This window comes from Pneumocystis carinii (genome assembly GCF_001477545.1).
Source record: "Pneumocystis carinii B80 chromosome Unknown supercont1.12, whole genome shotgun sequence".
NCBI lineage: Eukaryota > Fungi > Ascomycota > Pneumocystomycetes > Pneumocystales > Pneumocystaceae > Pneumocystis > Pneumocystis carinii.
The window spans coordinates 327,636-342,666 of NW_017264724.1; the positions used below are offsets into that span (position 1 = coordinate 327,636).

Genomic DNA, 15,031 nt, shown 5'->3' on the forward strand with positions numbered 1-15,031 from the left:
TAAAACTCCATTAATTAAACCAACTGAGCTGGTTAAATAAAAAATACGAAGTTTCATTCTATAAGAAAATTTATGAACATATGAAAATATCATTCCACTTAGTATAGACGCAAGTACCGTATTTCCTGCATCTATACATTTACGAACATAGTCTAATATATATTCTATCCCGAGATAACTATTCACCCAAAATGATGCCCGAAATGCATATTTTAAACCCGTCTTTATACCACCTAACATAATACTAAATTTTAAATATATAAATTAGAAAAAAATATAATATAAATCTTACTAATAATTTTTTGTCTTATGATAAAAATACCATCCTTGAATAGTTTTAGGTAAACGATGTGCATTTTCTGCAAGAAACTGTTTACCATTAGTTGTTAATAATAAAAGTAAAAACATACACGAAGCCCACTTTTTTTACCTCCTACGATTGAGCCTAGTGTTAAAGATATAAGAGAAGTAACAGAAGTATAAAGAATAAGCCGTGATATGATTGGCAAATTTAGACGATTGTCATTCATATAAAAGTCAAGATTTCTTTAAAAAATGTGGATATTAAAAGCGAAACAACAAAAAACAACGGTTTTTCTCACGGCAAAGCCGAATGATACATTAAAAACATTAAAACAAGAATTACAAAGGGCACTTTATGATACATCTCTTCTTGAAAAGACGGATGATAAAATGGCAGATGAAAATTCATGTATTCGACTAAAAATCCATGGAATTATACAAATGAATGAAGATAAAAGTCTTGAAGAAGTAGGTCTTGAAGACGGTACATTTCTGGAATTTAGTCGACTACATAATGGTGTATGGGAACCTTTTGGATTTGAACCTTATTCTGATTCCAATGAATCTTAATTTTATTTTTAAATAATATCGATATAAATGATATATAAAATGCAATAAATATTTTATTTCCTCTTTATATATAGATTTTTCTCCTTAGTTAACATATTTATTCTCCTGTCTTGCCTCAAAAACTGACAAGGCAATATGATCAAGATCACGTTGACCTTGTTGAGTAATTCTTCGACCTCCTCTTGCATCTTTTTCAAGAACTCCTATCTTTTCAAGACATTGCAATGCTCTTCTCTGTATAGATCCTGATCCATCATAGTGATGTGATGGTCTAGATCCTCTATTTTTTGATCCACCATATAATTTACATAATGCTCCTACTCCACTTCGGTTTTTTAAATATATATGTCTTGCAATAGCTGCTGTTCGAATATAAAACCTATATATACATAAATTTCCCCTTATTTATTGATTCTTTCTACTACCAATCTGGATCATATGGTCCTAGCTCTTTAAAATGTCCTGTTTTAACCGTATCTACCCACGATGGAAGCTCTAATTTTCCTGATTGTTTCAAGAATTTTGCATAATACTGTATAAATTTATCTGCTTCTACGTCTCTTAAAGTAACTCCTCCAACCATTATTAACCTTTTTTCTTAACAAATCTTAATAAATCCTAACAAATATTAATAAATATTAAAAAAATCTTAACAAATCTTAACAATTTTAAAAATGATTTCTCTAAAATATTAACCCGTTCTTAAGATTTGTTAAGATTTTTTATTAGAAAACAGTCCGAAGCTTAAGAAATTAACCCTAAGATTATTAAAAATAACTTAAAATTGTTAAAATTCTTAATAATGTTAATCAATTCTCTTAAGAATTGATTATATTTCTTATGTTTTTAAGGTAATTTTGACTAGAAATAAGAAAAATCTTAATAAATTCTTAAGTTTTTTAGATAATTTTTAAATGGGGTTAATAAAACTTAAAAATAATATTAATGGATAAGAAGAATGATATAAACACGTTTATATGGAAGGCAGAAGGGAGTTTACTTTCATTAGCAGCGAATCAAGGAAAAGATCGTGTGGCAGTAGTCGGTAGAGAAGGTTAGAGGGGGAAAAAAGCTATTAAAAGGCTATTAAAAGGCTATAATAAGGCTAATAAGGGATTAGTTCTTAAGATATTAGATGTTTATGGTGGGAGAATAAATGGAGAGGTTTATCTATATGGAGGAAATCGTTGGAGTCCAACCTTTTCATCATGCGATGTTAAATGGGGGTGTGGAGGTGAAATGAAAAAAAAATAAGAAAAAACCAGTTAAAATGGAGGGAATAGGCACGCGTAATATCTTAGCAACAGCGTCTACAAATGGGTCTATTGTTTTATGGGATTTAACGAGACCATATGGAGATCAAATTGATAGAATTATTACAGAACATTTTCGTTCGGTAAATCGACTTGCATTTAATCATTTGACAGGATATTTGCTTTTAAGTGGGTCACAAGATGGAAATATTAAGCTTTGGGTCTTAAATTGTGTTAAATGAGTTACAATTGTAACTTTTATTAGGATTTAAGGGATAGAAATGGGACATCGAAATATACGATGCAAGGAAAAGCAGAATCAGTTAGAGATATTCAGTTTAATCCGAATTCAGGGAATGAATTTATAGCGGGATTTGAAAATGGGAGTATTCAGCTTTGGGATATTCGAAAGCCTAATATATATGAACGTAAAATTAATGCTCATAATGGTCTTACACTTACACTTGATTGGCATTCGGATGGACGACATATTGCAACAGGAGGAAGGGATAGAATGATTAAAGTATGGGACATGTTTTCAGATTCTCATAAACCGATTTCAGTTATACAAACTATGGCGCCAGTTAGCAAAATTGCATGGAGACCTATTTCTAATAGAAGAAGTGAAAATGTTTTAGAAACTGAAATTGCTAGTTGTTCATTAGTATCGGATTATAAAATATACATTTGGGATATACGACGTCCTTATATACCATGTCGTGTTTTTGATAAACATGATAATGTAACGACTGGTATGTATATTTGTATTTTAACATCTTTTTTATTATTTTAGGAATTGTTTGGAAGGATGAAAATTATTTATGGTCATGTTCTAAAGATAAAACATTCATTCAGCATTCGGTTTCTACTGCTGATATTCCGTTGAATTCTATTCCTATTATAAGCATGGACTGGAGTCCTTTGGGAGATTTAAGCATTGTATTACAAAATAGATATACAGAAATGAATTATTTTAATACAGAATATTTGAGCTCAGTAGAAGATGAAAGTATATCAAGGGAAAATAAAAAGCATTTTCGATTACATTATCGTACTAGTAAAACGCTTAATAATATTGTAAGTCAGTTATATAAACCATTGCATATTTCTGGAACAATTGTTATTCCAGATCTTCAATATTATGGTTTTACATATCTTGCTCAACATTATAATATTACTGCATCATCTAATCTCTCGGTATCTCAAGCATGTGAAAACAATGCTAATTTTGCATTAAATATACGAAAATATCGCACTGGTCAAACATGGAAAATACTTCAGTATCTTGTAGAAAATAAAAAGTATTCAATCGAAAATTCTACACATATTAATAAAACCACTAATACTGATAAACCTATCAAACATGATTACAAAAATAATGATGATTTACTTTTTAAAATGTCTTTGAAAAACAATATGAGCGAATCTAAAACTTTATTCAATAAAGCAAGCTCTGTATCTCGTAAAAATGTTAATATGTTTTTACAAAGTGATCGCGTTGGTAAACATTTTAGAAGCAATACAGAATCAATACTTTTGAAACAAAATGTTTTAAATGATGAGAATATATTTGACAAAAATCGTGCAAATATAAGTTTAAATGATGAGATACATGGTTTATATGATTTTCATAATAATTTCGAAACAATTTCTCAAAGTTTTAACCCTGATTTTATCATGACTTCTTTCACAACTGATTTTGACCGAGAAAAGCATTTAAAATATTCTGATACAAAGAATAATAATCTACTTGTCAAACCTCGTTTTCCTAATCTCGATACTACTGAGAATACATATCCCTGGTCTCTAAACTTTCTTATTCAAACTCTAGCCGAATATTATAGTGAAATAGGTGATATTCAAATGTGTGCTACTATTGTTTTGTTAATGAGTAAATATACTAATTTTGATTCTTTAAAAATGGAAAAATGGATTGGCGAATATATTGAGCTTTTACAAAAATATAGATTGTTTATAACTATGACAGAAGTTATAAACGCTTCATCATCCTTACTTATAAGAGCATTAAATCAATCTGAAACCTCTGTTTATATAAATTGTTATTCCTGTCAAAAACCAATTATAAATCAAAAACCTAATAACACTTTTTCATATTGTAAACATTGTCGAAACATACCCAATGGTTGTACAATTTGTGATATACCTGTAAAAGGTCAATATTTATGGTGTCAGAGTTGCGGTCATGGTGGACATACTCAATGTCTTAAAAATTGGTTTATTAATAACTATAATCATTATGGTACTTGTCCTGCTATAGATTGTAATCATCATTGCGCTCTTTTTATACATAATCACAAGGCTTTCTTTCCATAAAAATACCTATTTATATAAATTTGTTTTTTTTTTCAAATTTATTTTTAAAATATTTATTAATTCTATATACTAATTCTACAAAACATATACCTTCTTTCTATCTCTTTTCTAATCTTTGTTCTTCTTAAAATTCTTTTTTTTTCTTATATAACTATCTTCAAATATATTTTTATTCATAATAATTTATTCTTATATAAAAAAGATTTATATATATTAAAAACATTATTATCTCTTTATTTCTATTCTATATTTCTCTATAAATTACTTATTTTATTGATTATATTATATATATTAATTATTTATTTTTGGCATAGAGATCAAGCGTCTTATCAACTCCACGACCTTAAAGGACATAAAATAAAAATCTCCATTAAATAAGTTATAAATAAATAAATATTCAAGGCCTTTTCCTTAATTTTGTATTGAACAGCTTAGAAGACTAGATATAAATTGTTATAAAGCTTTATTTCATGAATCCACTATCTTGTCAGTCGTCTAATATTATTCAACAGAGATCAAGTTCATTTTCAAATTCATCTAAGATATGGCAGCCGGATTCAGATGTTTTACTATGTCCATTTTGTAAAAGGTGATATGAATTAAGGGTTAATAAAGAAGATAAATACTTATTTTTTATATATAGAGCATTTTCATTTTTTCATCGGAGACATCATTGTAGGAAATGTGGATGCGTAGTTTGTTCAAGTTGCTCATCTAATAATTGGGTTTTTCTATTATTATATGGGAATTTATATGGAGAACTAATCGATTTAGGACTTTTCAAGGTCGTTTGAATTAAAGAAAAACAGTAATAAACAGTGTGATTCTAAAGTTCTTCGTGTTTGTGATAAATGCTTTATGCAGTTATTTGAGGAACAATCTCAAAAGAAAGCAGATGGTCATTCATCTTTAATTCAGAAGACACGAATTAGTAATGATGAAATGATAGAATGTCCAGTGTGTTTAGAGTCTTTTTCAATGATACCAACCTTATCTGAACGTGAAATACATATTGATAAATGTTTAAAAAATAATCATTATACCTCAGAATCCACTCTTAATAAGCGGAGATTTTTATCTTATGTTCTTCCTTCATCTAGTTCACTTGTAGGTACCGAATGTATTATTTGCTTTGAAGAAATGCTACCTGGAGAAAAAATAGCACGCCTTGAATGTCTTTGCAATTATCATGTGGTATTATTTTATTAAAAATGCTTTTTCATTTATTTAATTTATTATTTTTTAGATATGTATAAAACAATGGATTTCTGTAACTACTGGTAGAGGTTGTTGTCCTATTCATATGCTACGATCTTAACTTTCATATATACCCATCTTCACTATAACTCATTACAATTCTATGCCTTTTTGTTTCTGTAATAATGTTATTATTTGCTTTTCTACTTCCTTTATGCATATTTGTATAGATTTATTTTTTATTCTAATTTTATTCTTCTTATTCTATTTAATTCTTTTCTTATATATTTATTATAAACATTATACTATTTATAATCTTAACTTATCTCTCTTATAACCCTCTCTTAACTTAAATATATATAAATTTTAAGAATCGACGTCTGTTTTTTAAAAAAATATAAAAATATACTGAAATATTAGAAATTATAGCTTATTTTTAAGAAGATCTTGTGTCTTTTTATTACATATGTAAGTGGATTTTAAGGTAGTTCTAAGATTAATATAATAGTGTTTTAATAAAGTAAGATTTAGCCTAATCTTTGGGTCATCATAAAGTAAAATATAAATGGTCTTGACAAGATTAGCGTCACAATCGTCAAGATATCCTATTCATACAGTTGTTATTGTTTCATTACTTGCAACGACGGCGTATATTCATTTGTTTGAGATAGCTAGAGATGGAGGGATTGATTTTGGTACATCATTTACGAATAATCTTAGCCTTGATTTGCGGAGCATAGAAGGGGTTTTAGTGGGTAATAAGGGTATTGATGAGAAATGGGAGTGGGAACATAAAGAAAATGTCAGTTTTAGGATTTCTGAATGATTAGATAAAGGAAATATGCTGATTTTAATGATAGTTATATAATGTAGAAACAGATTCATTAAATTTGAATATTCTTCAGTTTGATCATCCGTATTTAGATAAGCGAAAAGAATTAGTGGATTTATTTGTTGATATGTGCATAAAAAAGCCTAATACAGATATGTGTTTATATTACGGAAATGAAACGTCTTCCAGGATTATATTAAAAGATCTTTCGCCGTTGTTAGTTTTTGAATTAGAACAACGTATTCAGAACTTAAGGACGGAAAACTTGGTATACTCGAAAAGAAAGCATTATTTACAACAAAATATAAATAATCCTGGAATAATAATTTATTGGTTGCGTAATAATGCATATAGTATATTTGAAAAGATATGGAGACATATTAGGGTTAATTATATTATTGATAAGTTGTTTATTTTAATTAAAAACCAGGATACTGACATAATCGATATTGCAGTATTACTTATTGGATATATATCGATGAATCTTGTATTTATTTTACTTTTTCTTAATATGAGAACTTTGGGATCGAATTTTTGGCTTGCAACAGTTGTTTTAACATCGGGCACATTTGCTTTTTTGTTTGCACTTAATACAGTTAATTATTTTGGAGACAATATAAACCCATTGGTTTTATCGAAAAAAATACCTTTTTTAGCAGTTACAGTTGGGTTTGAGAAGCCAAGTCTACTAACTAGAGCAGTATTGAATTCATCTCCAGATATAAATACGAATCCTATAAGAGAAAATGTAGTAAATGCTGTCAGAGATAAAGGTTGGATAATTGTTCGGGATTATTTATTTGAAATAGGAATATTAATATTAGGGGCAATGAGTGGTGTTGATGGATTAAATCAATTTTGTAAAGTTGCTGCATGGATATTGGGGTTTGATTGTTTACTTTTATTTACATTTTATATAGCAGTTTTGAGTATAAAACTTGAGGTTTATTTTAAGATTTAAAAAATTATAATGTATTAAAATATTTTAGATAAACCGTATTAAACAATTAGCAGGTGTTCAAAGCATTTTAGAAAAAAATATTTTATTACAGGAAACCATATATGATATGACAAATAATAATTCTTACAAACCGAGTAATAATGTAAATGAAAAGAAATCTACAAATATTGGAATATATAATGTTTTTGGTTATCACAATGTCAAAGAGTCGAGTATAAGCAGATTCAAATTGATAATGACTAGCTGCTTTTTTCTTATTAACTTTCTTAATTTGTGTACTTTCCCATTTCAAACGGTGAATCATTTGAAGTCTTCGTCAAGCAAGGAATTCAGAATAATTAGAATTAATCCCCTTGAGACTTATGAAATTCATGATCTTCTTAACAAATTAATTCATGATATTCATCCATCAATTCAGAAAGTATCGTTGAACGTTTTACCTGTTTTTACTCTTAAGGCTATAAATAAGCCATTTTCTTTTGATGCTGTCCTTGAATCTCTTGAACTATCGGTGAAAAGCATTTCAGACCCTATAATGAACAAATGGATTATGATTATATTAATTTTAAGTATTATATTTAATGCATATTTATTTAATGTGGCTCGTTGGGTTACTCCGGTTCAAATATCATTAAAAACTCAGGATTCATCCTCACATATGATTGATAAAATTAAAAAAATTACAAAAGATACTTCTAACTATTTAGAGGAAGATTCATCTGGTAATATTAGCAATGATGATGAAATAAGACCTATGGATAAATGTGAAGAATTATTAAAAAAAGGTCTTACTCATTTAATGAAAGATGAAGAAATTCTACAATTGACCTTGCATTCTAAAATTCCAGGTTATGCATTAGAAAAAGTTTTGAATGATCCAGAAAGAGCAGTTAGAATTCGAAGATCATTTATTTCTCGGAAATCTCATACAAAAGTTTTAGAAACATCGGCACTTCCTTTTAAGGATTATGATTATGCTCGTATTATGGGTGCATGCTGTGAAAATGTTATCGGATATGTTCCAATTCCTGTTGGTGTTGCTGGACCATTATTAGTCGATGATATTGAGGTATACCTTCCAATGGCGACAACTGAAGGTGTTCTCGTAGCAAGTACTGCTAGAGGATGTAAGGCCATTAATGCTAGTGGTGGTGTTACGACTATATTAGTTCAAGACTTAATGACTAGAGGGCCTTGTGTTTCATTTCCTACTGTTTCACGAACGGGAATGGTAAAAGTATGGTTAGATACTGAACATGGTCAAAATGCTATTAAAAAAGCATTTAATTCAACAAGCAGATTTGCTCGTCTTTCTAGTGTTAAATCAACTATTGCTGGTACTAATTTATATATAAGATTTTCTACAACTACAGGAGATGCTATGGGGATGAATATGGTATCAAAGGGTGTCGAAAATGTTTTAAAAGCTATGGTCGAAGATTTGGGATTTGATGATATGAGAATAATTTCTATTTCAGGAAACTATTGTACTGATAAAAAGCCTGCTGCTGTAAATTGGATTGAAGGTCGAGGAAAAAGTGTTATTGCAGAAGCAACAATTATGAAAGACATTGTTAAATCAGTTCTTAAATGTAACGTTGATGATCTTGTAGAATTAAACATTTCCAAAAATTTAATTGGAAGTTCCATGGCTGGAAGTATTGGAGGATTTAATGCACATTCTGCTAATATCGTTGCTGCTCTTTTTATTGCTTTGGGACAGGATCCTGCTCAAGTAGTAGAATCTGCAAATTGTATAACTTTAATGAAAAAGTTTGTTTTCTTTTAAATATAAAAAATCCCTAACATTAATAGTATAAATGGAAATCTTCACATAACTGTTTCAATGCCTTCTATCGAAGTTGGAACTATTGGGGGTGGAACTATATTAGAACCACAGAGTGCATTATTAGATTTACTTGGCGTTCGTGGTCCTCATCCAACAACTCCTGGCAATAATGCAAAAAGGCTTGCTAGAATTGTTGCTGCTGCTGTTCTTGCCGGTGAGCTTAGTCTTTGCTCTGCTCTTACTGCTGGTAAGTTTTTTCCTATTTTGCTTTATTTATTCATTTTTATAGGGCATCTCGTAAAAAGTCATATGCAGCATAATCGTAGTTCACTCAATACTCCTATATCTAGTTGTTCAAGCACACCAAGGTTATAAATAGCTTCCATGATATCCTTAAATCAAATTTTATGCATTTAGATCTATCTTTTCAAAAATTCGTTATATACCACATAATATCATATCCTTCCTCTTCTTATTATCACTATTTATACTTAATTTACTAAACATTCCTGGCATATTTCGACATTTTTGATTCTTACTCTATACTTCTTATTCACACTTATACTTTAATGCGACATTAAATTCACTTATTCATACTCAATTTTCTTAATCTCACTTAATTCTTCTTTTACAAAATTTATACTTTTATTCTAATAAATTTCATATCTAGGCTTTAACCTCTAAATTTCTTATACATGTTTATCATTTAAAAATTCTTATTAACACTAATTTCTTTCAAAAAAAAACTTCTCATCTATATAATATACTTTAACTATTATATATTCTATCTTTTAACTCTCTTTAAATATACCTACTAAATATTTTAAAACCTATCTTAAGCGTATTAAAAAATATTATTAAGAAAGTATGGAAGACGTTCAATTTTATAATACAAGTGTACTTGGAAAATATAAAGAATTGGCACATAAAAGAATCTTATCAATGGTTAATATAAAATTAATTAAATTAAAAATTTAGAGTTAATTTATTAGGAATTTGAAGAAACATCTATTAATATTTCATCAAGTTCTATGAGAAATGAGCTTGACAAGTTGTTAGCAACAGTTAAAGATGAAGAACGTCAAAAGGTTCATTAATTTTTAGTTAATTATGAAGTAAAAATAAATAACAATAATTAATAGTTTTTTAAAATGGAAATGGATAACTTCTTTTCACTTTTTAATAGATATTTACAGAATAAAATGAAGAAGAAGACTTTGTATGTATTTTCTTTAGTAAAAATCTATTTATTGTGTAGACAATGGGACAGAATAAAAATACCTAATAATGAGCAAGTATTAGAGTATAAAAGTATTAAAGAAGCGGATATAAATTCAGCAAGAATGCTTCTTGATAAGCTAGTTGTTCTTAAGCTTAATGGAGGACTTGGTACAACTATGGGATGTGTTGGACCAAAAAGTATTATTGAGGTTCGAGAGGGACATACATTTCTTGATCTTAGTGTTAGACAAGTAGAGGTAAATTAATAGGATTATAGATATATTTTTAATGTATAATTAGTATTTGAATGAAAAATATAATGTTAATGTTCCATTGGTTCTTATGAATTCATTTAATACGGATGAAGACACTAGTAGAATTATTAAAAAATATACAGGATTGAATGTTGATATTATTACGTTTAATCAGTCTAGATATCCTCGTATAAGTAAGGAATCTTTATTGCCTATTCCTCGAACATATGATTCGTATATTTATGAATGGTTAATATATTATATTATATAATTATGTATATTTAATGTTTAAGGTATCCACCTGGTCATGGAGATTTGTTTAAAGCACTTTCAAACAGTGGTTTACTTGAGAAATTGCTTTCACGGGGAAAAGAGATATTATTTGTATCAAATATTGATAATCTTGGAGCAGTTGTTGATTTAAATATTTTACAATATATGATTGATAATAAATCCGAGTATATAATGGAATTAACAGACAAAACGAAAGCAGATGTTAAAGGTGGAACGATTATTGATTATGAGGGTACTATTCGTCTTCTTGAAATAGCCCAAGTACCTCCACAACATGTAGAGGAATTTAAATCTATAGAAAAATTCAAGTATTTTAACACCAATAATATCTGGCTTGATTTATCTTCAATTAAGCGAGTTCTTGAAAATAATGAATTAGCATTAGAAATTATTCCAAACTATAAAATTATTTCATCTGATGTTAAAGGAGATAGTGACATAAGAGTTATACAACTTGAAACAGCGATTGGATCTGCAATTCATTATTTCGGGAACTCTCTTGGAATTAATGTTCCACGCAGTCGTTTTTTGCCTGTTAAAACATGTTCAGATCTTTTTCTAGTTAAGTCGGATCTTTACTCTTTGCAACATGGTCAACTTACTATGGATGAAACTCGTTTTGGAGGAGTTCCGCTCATAAAATTAGGAAGTCATTTTAAAAAAGTTAGTGATTTTCAAAAGCGGATTCCATATATTCCAAAAATCATTGAATTAGATCATCTTACCATGACTGGTGCTATCACTTTAGGAAAAAATGTTGTTTTAAAAGGTAGTTAAAAAATCTATAGAATTTACCTAATTATAAAATAGGCACAGTTATCATTGTAGCAGGTGATGGCCAAAGTATTGATATTCCAAATGGATCTATACTCGAGAATACTGTAGTTACAGGGTTGCTATTTTACTTATTTATTATCATTTTTCTCATAGAATTATAGAAACTTAAGACTCTTGGAGCATTAATATTATATATGTACAATTATAAATAGTAGCAGTTTTTATATTTTTCATAAATTGTTTGAATATAACTCTGAAATTTAAATGTTTTAGTAAATTTGATCCCTTTATATTTGATATGCATAAATTACTTTATCCACTAAATCTATTTGTGTAATTTTTATTTGTATCAAGTCTCCTGGATTATTATTATAATGTTTTTTACTATTAATTTTGCAATTAACACCAAGTTCTTTAATTATTCCAGTTACCAGTAGCTTTCTATCTTGCGTAGAACATACCCATGCATGAAAGGGCGAAAGCTTATCTAAACCTATTCTTAATAATAATATGCAAACCCATAATTTTGTAGTTAATTTTCCAAAATTTTTTGAAGTTTTTTCTTTAAAAAACCATAGTAGCAAGGAAGAATCCAGATATTCTTTAGAAAATGGCATTTCGTTATTTCCTTTTCCCTTAAGAGATGCTTGAATTTGCCAATGAGTAACTAAATCACAATAACGTCGTAAGGGAGATGTTGCTTGAATATAATGATCTATAGCTAATGATAAATGAGGACTAGGTGATGTAGAAATTATTGTTGGTCCGGTGTAATTAATTAATTCCATTCCATCCTTAAGGCTTAGTCTTCCTGTTGCAAAATTTCTTCTTTCAAGTATTTGATTATATTTATAACGACATTCATGGTTTGAGATTATATCTTGAGATCGAAAAGGAACTGGTAATTTTCTTTCAACACAAAATTTTGCTGCTATTTCTCCTGCTAAGATCATTATTTCAGATACCATTACTCGTGATGGAGAATCTAACAAATCAAATGCAATATTTCTAATACTTGGATAATTTTGAAAAAATTGAGGACTATCATTTATAGATATATGATAAGGTTTTGAATATTGTACTTTAATATTAGCTGATGTTGTAGAATATTGCCAAAAACCACGTGAAATTCTATATTGTAGACGAAGAAGAGAAATATTATAAATGTCATGTATAGATATCTTATCTAAAGAGCTCATTTGATCCTTTTTCTGTTTAATTGATTGAATATCCAAAGTATTAGGGAATTCTGTCGAAAAACAGTAAGATATATTTTTTAATGAAACATCAAAAACATCATTATCTATGTCATCATATGATAATTTTTTAATATTAGAAATGTATGCAGGAGATATTTTAAAGTCCAAAATTTTTCCATTCTTGTCAAGCTTTGCACTAAATGTAAGAACTGAATGCTTTTTTAATGGTGAATCTAAAGAAAAAAGTGATGAAGTTAAAGGATGTGGTAGCATATGATATCTTTTTTCGGGAGTAAAAACTGTTGCTACTAAATTTGAAGCAAAGTTCGAAATATCAGAATTAGGTGAAACAAATGCACCAGGGTCCGCTATATGAATGTGTAACCATGTTTCATCGTTGCTTTTTTTTTCTATTGAAATACCATCATCTAATTCAGTAGCATCAGAATCATCTATCACATATACAGGAAGCTGGCCGAAATCATGTCTTAAATTCTCAAAACTATCTTTCAATGAAAAATTTTTAAGTTGATCTGATGATAAATTCGACTTGTCTGTTATTTTCTTGAATAATATATCCATAACTATAGAAGTGCCAAGACCAGGAAGAGAAAGATTTCTGTCAAATCTAGCATAATTTTCCCAAGGTGCCCATGCACCTATTTCTTCCATAAACAATAAAGCATTTTCTCTATCCATGACGCTATTATACATTTTTGTAGCTTTAAGGATTTGTGGAATCAAAGAAAGATATATAGAATTTTGAAATTGTCTTCTTTCTAAAAAATATTGTCTTATGAATTTTATAAACAATACATCCGTTTCTGAAAAAGCATATTTTCTAGGTAGAATTGTATCTTGCATATTATGCATCTTTTTCTCACGGTATATTTCAATAATATTAGATGCTTTTTCTATAAAGCGTAGAAATTCTGGTGATTTAACTCGAATCCAATGTGATACATTTTTTATCATCTCTACTTCTATTTTAGGACGAACCTCATATCTATTTAAATATAATTGATTACGAGAATCTAATACATAATGACAAGGATCATTTGCTAATAATGTATGTATTGCATATAAATGTATAAAGTTTGGTTTCGATATCTTGTATTCTGAACGACAAAGATCTAAAATATTGATATATGTATGTTGATCAGGATTTGGATGATGTAATCGCTGATAAAGATTATCAAATTTAGTCAAAAATTTTTTATAAAAATATTGCGATTTTAATTTAAAATATCTAAGAGACCTTATTATGTTCTGAAAATCCGGATTGTTAAAAGATATATATCCATTTATTATTTTCAAATTTGATAATTCTATATTAGAAAAATTTTTGAAAAATGATGGTATTAAAAATAATATATCCCCAGGTTTACAATGAATAACTTTCCTGTTACTTAAAAGAACGTTAAATCCATCATCCGTTGGCGCTGCTTTTTGAATTACTATCCCAAGAATTCCATATTCTGATTTTCTTATTTCAACAAGATCTCCCGGTGAAATATCTTTAAAAGATATATTAAATATATTCTTTTCTATATTTATCATATCATCCATATAACTTTTCTCTTTATATTTCTTGTTTTTTGATGTATTTTGATTAACTGACTCTTGGTTCTGTATTATACCATATTTTTCAATCATTTTTTGTCGTATTTTAATTTCTGGTTTTCTAAATATGTCTTTCTTTTCAATTAATTTCTTGTCTTCATGTATATAATCATTCTTAAATGTATTTTCTTGTTTTATATCATTAAAACATGAATAATATCTCCAAATAATATATGTATATGATATCCTATGCTTCGACTCAACAAATTTTATACATGTTCTATTTGTAATTTTCCTAATTAACCCTTTTGAAGGGCTTTCTTGAATCATATAAAACTTAATAATAGCTTTAAAGCAAAATTTTAGATAAAAATATTTTATAGTAGATCGTTAAAATTAAAAATATTAAGACCTTCTAAAAAGTAGTAGTAAGTAGATAGAATATAATTTATAAGAATTATATACATGTATATTTATAAGAAGT

At 28.1% G+C, this 15,031-nt stretch overlaps 8 protein-coding genes across 8 annotated transcripts; 5 read left to right on the plus strand and 3 right to left on the minus strand.

The window, feature by feature from the left end:
• Positions 1 to 10: 10 nt before the first annotated feature.
• T552_02774 (hypothetical protein) lies at positions 11 to 530 on the minus strand (the record flags this gene model as incomplete). Its single annotated transcript, XM_018371303.1, has 4 exons — positions 11 to 58; positions 118 to 244; positions 293 to 369; positions 411 to 530. 4 exons carry the CDS (start codon positions 528 to 530, stop codon positions 11 to 13), a joined length of 372 nt encoding a protein of 123 aa, XP_018225108.1.
• Positions 512 to 917, plus strand: T552_02775 (hypothetical protein). Its single transcript, XM_018371304.1, has one exon. The coding sequence runs from the start codon at positions 556 to 558 to the stop codon at positions 871 to 873; it is 318 nt and encodes a 105-aa protein (XP_018225109.1). The 5' UTR covers positions 512 to 555; the 3' UTR covers positions 874 to 917.
• On the minus strand, positions 912 to 1,491 carry T552_02776 (hypothetical protein). Its single transcript, XM_018371305.1, has 2 exons — positions 1,299 to 1,491; positions 912 to 1,252 (listed from the first exon to the last, which is right to left on the minus strand). Exons 1-2 carry the CDS (start codon positions 1,454 to 1,456, stop codon positions 958 to 960), a joined length of 453 nt encoding a protein of 150 aa, XP_018225110.1. The 5' UTR covers positions 1,457 to 1,491; the 3' UTR covers positions 912 to 957.
• Positions 1,492 to 1,772: 281 nt separating this feature from the next.
• On the plus strand, positions 1,773 to 4,485 carry T552_02777 (hypothetical protein). Its single transcript, XM_018371306.1, has 5 exons — positions 1,773 to 1,927; positions 1,994 to 2,107; positions 2,157 to 2,347; positions 2,392 to 2,878; positions 2,920 to 4,485. Exons 1-5 carry the CDS (start codon positions 1,819 to 1,821, stop codon positions 4,458 to 4,460), a joined length of 2,442 nt encoding a protein of 813 aa, XP_018225111.1. The 5' UTR covers positions 1,773 to 1,818; the 3' UTR covers positions 4,461 to 4,485.
• Positions 4,486 to 4,884: 399 nt separating this feature from the next.
• T552_02778 (hypothetical protein) lies at positions 4,885 to 5,824 on the plus strand. The gene is made up of 4 exons (XM_018371307.1): positions 4,885 to 5,049; positions 5,104 to 5,185; positions 5,235 to 5,654; positions 5,707 to 5,824. The coding sequence occupies exons 1-4, from the start codon at positions 4,931 to 4,933 to the stop codon at positions 5,776 to 5,778; spliced, it is 693 nt and encodes a 230-aa protein (XP_018225112.1). The 5' UTR covers positions 4,885 to 4,930; the 3' UTR covers positions 5,779 to 5,824.
• Positions 5,825 to 6,177: 353 nt separating this feature from the next.
• On the plus strand, positions 6,178 to 9,660 carry T552_02779 (hydroxymethylglutaryl-CoA reductase (NADPH)). Its single transcript, XM_018371308.1, has 6 exons — positions 6,178 to 6,459; positions 6,518 to 6,874; positions 6,920 to 7,432; positions 7,479 to 9,223; positions 9,266 to 9,486; positions 9,529 to 9,660. The coding sequence occupies exons 1-6, from the start codon at positions 6,223 to 6,225 to the stop codon at positions 9,612 to 9,614; spliced, it is 3,159 nt and encodes a 1,052-aa protein (XP_018225113.1). The 5' UTR covers positions 6,178 to 6,222; the 3' UTR covers positions 9,615 to 9,660.
• A 400-nt stretch (positions 9,661 to 10,060) lies between these two features.
• Positions 10,061 to 12,002, plus strand: T552_02780 (hypothetical protein). The gene is made up of 8 exons (XM_018371309.1): positions 10,061 to 10,184; positions 10,232 to 10,327; positions 10,382 to 10,458; positions 10,498 to 10,717; positions 10,761 to 10,963; positions 11,008 to 11,777; positions 11,819 to 11,900; positions 11,947 to 12,002. Exons 1-8 carry the CDS (start codon positions 10,107 to 10,109, stop codon positions 11,969 to 11,971), a joined length of 1,551 nt encoding a protein of 516 aa, XP_018225114.1. The 5' UTR covers positions 10,061 to 10,106; the 3' UTR covers positions 11,972 to 12,002.
• A 27-nt stretch (positions 12,003 to 12,029) lies between these two features.
• Positions 12,030 to 14,923, minus strand: T552_02781 (hypothetical protein). Its single transcript, XM_018371310.1, has one exon. The coding sequence runs from the start codon at positions 14,875 to 14,877 to the stop codon at positions 12,073 to 12,075; it is 2,805 nt and encodes a 934-aa protein (XP_018225115.1). The 5' UTR covers positions 14,878 to 14,923; the 3' UTR covers positions 12,030 to 12,072.
• Positions 14,924 to 15,031: the final 108 nt, after the last annotated feature.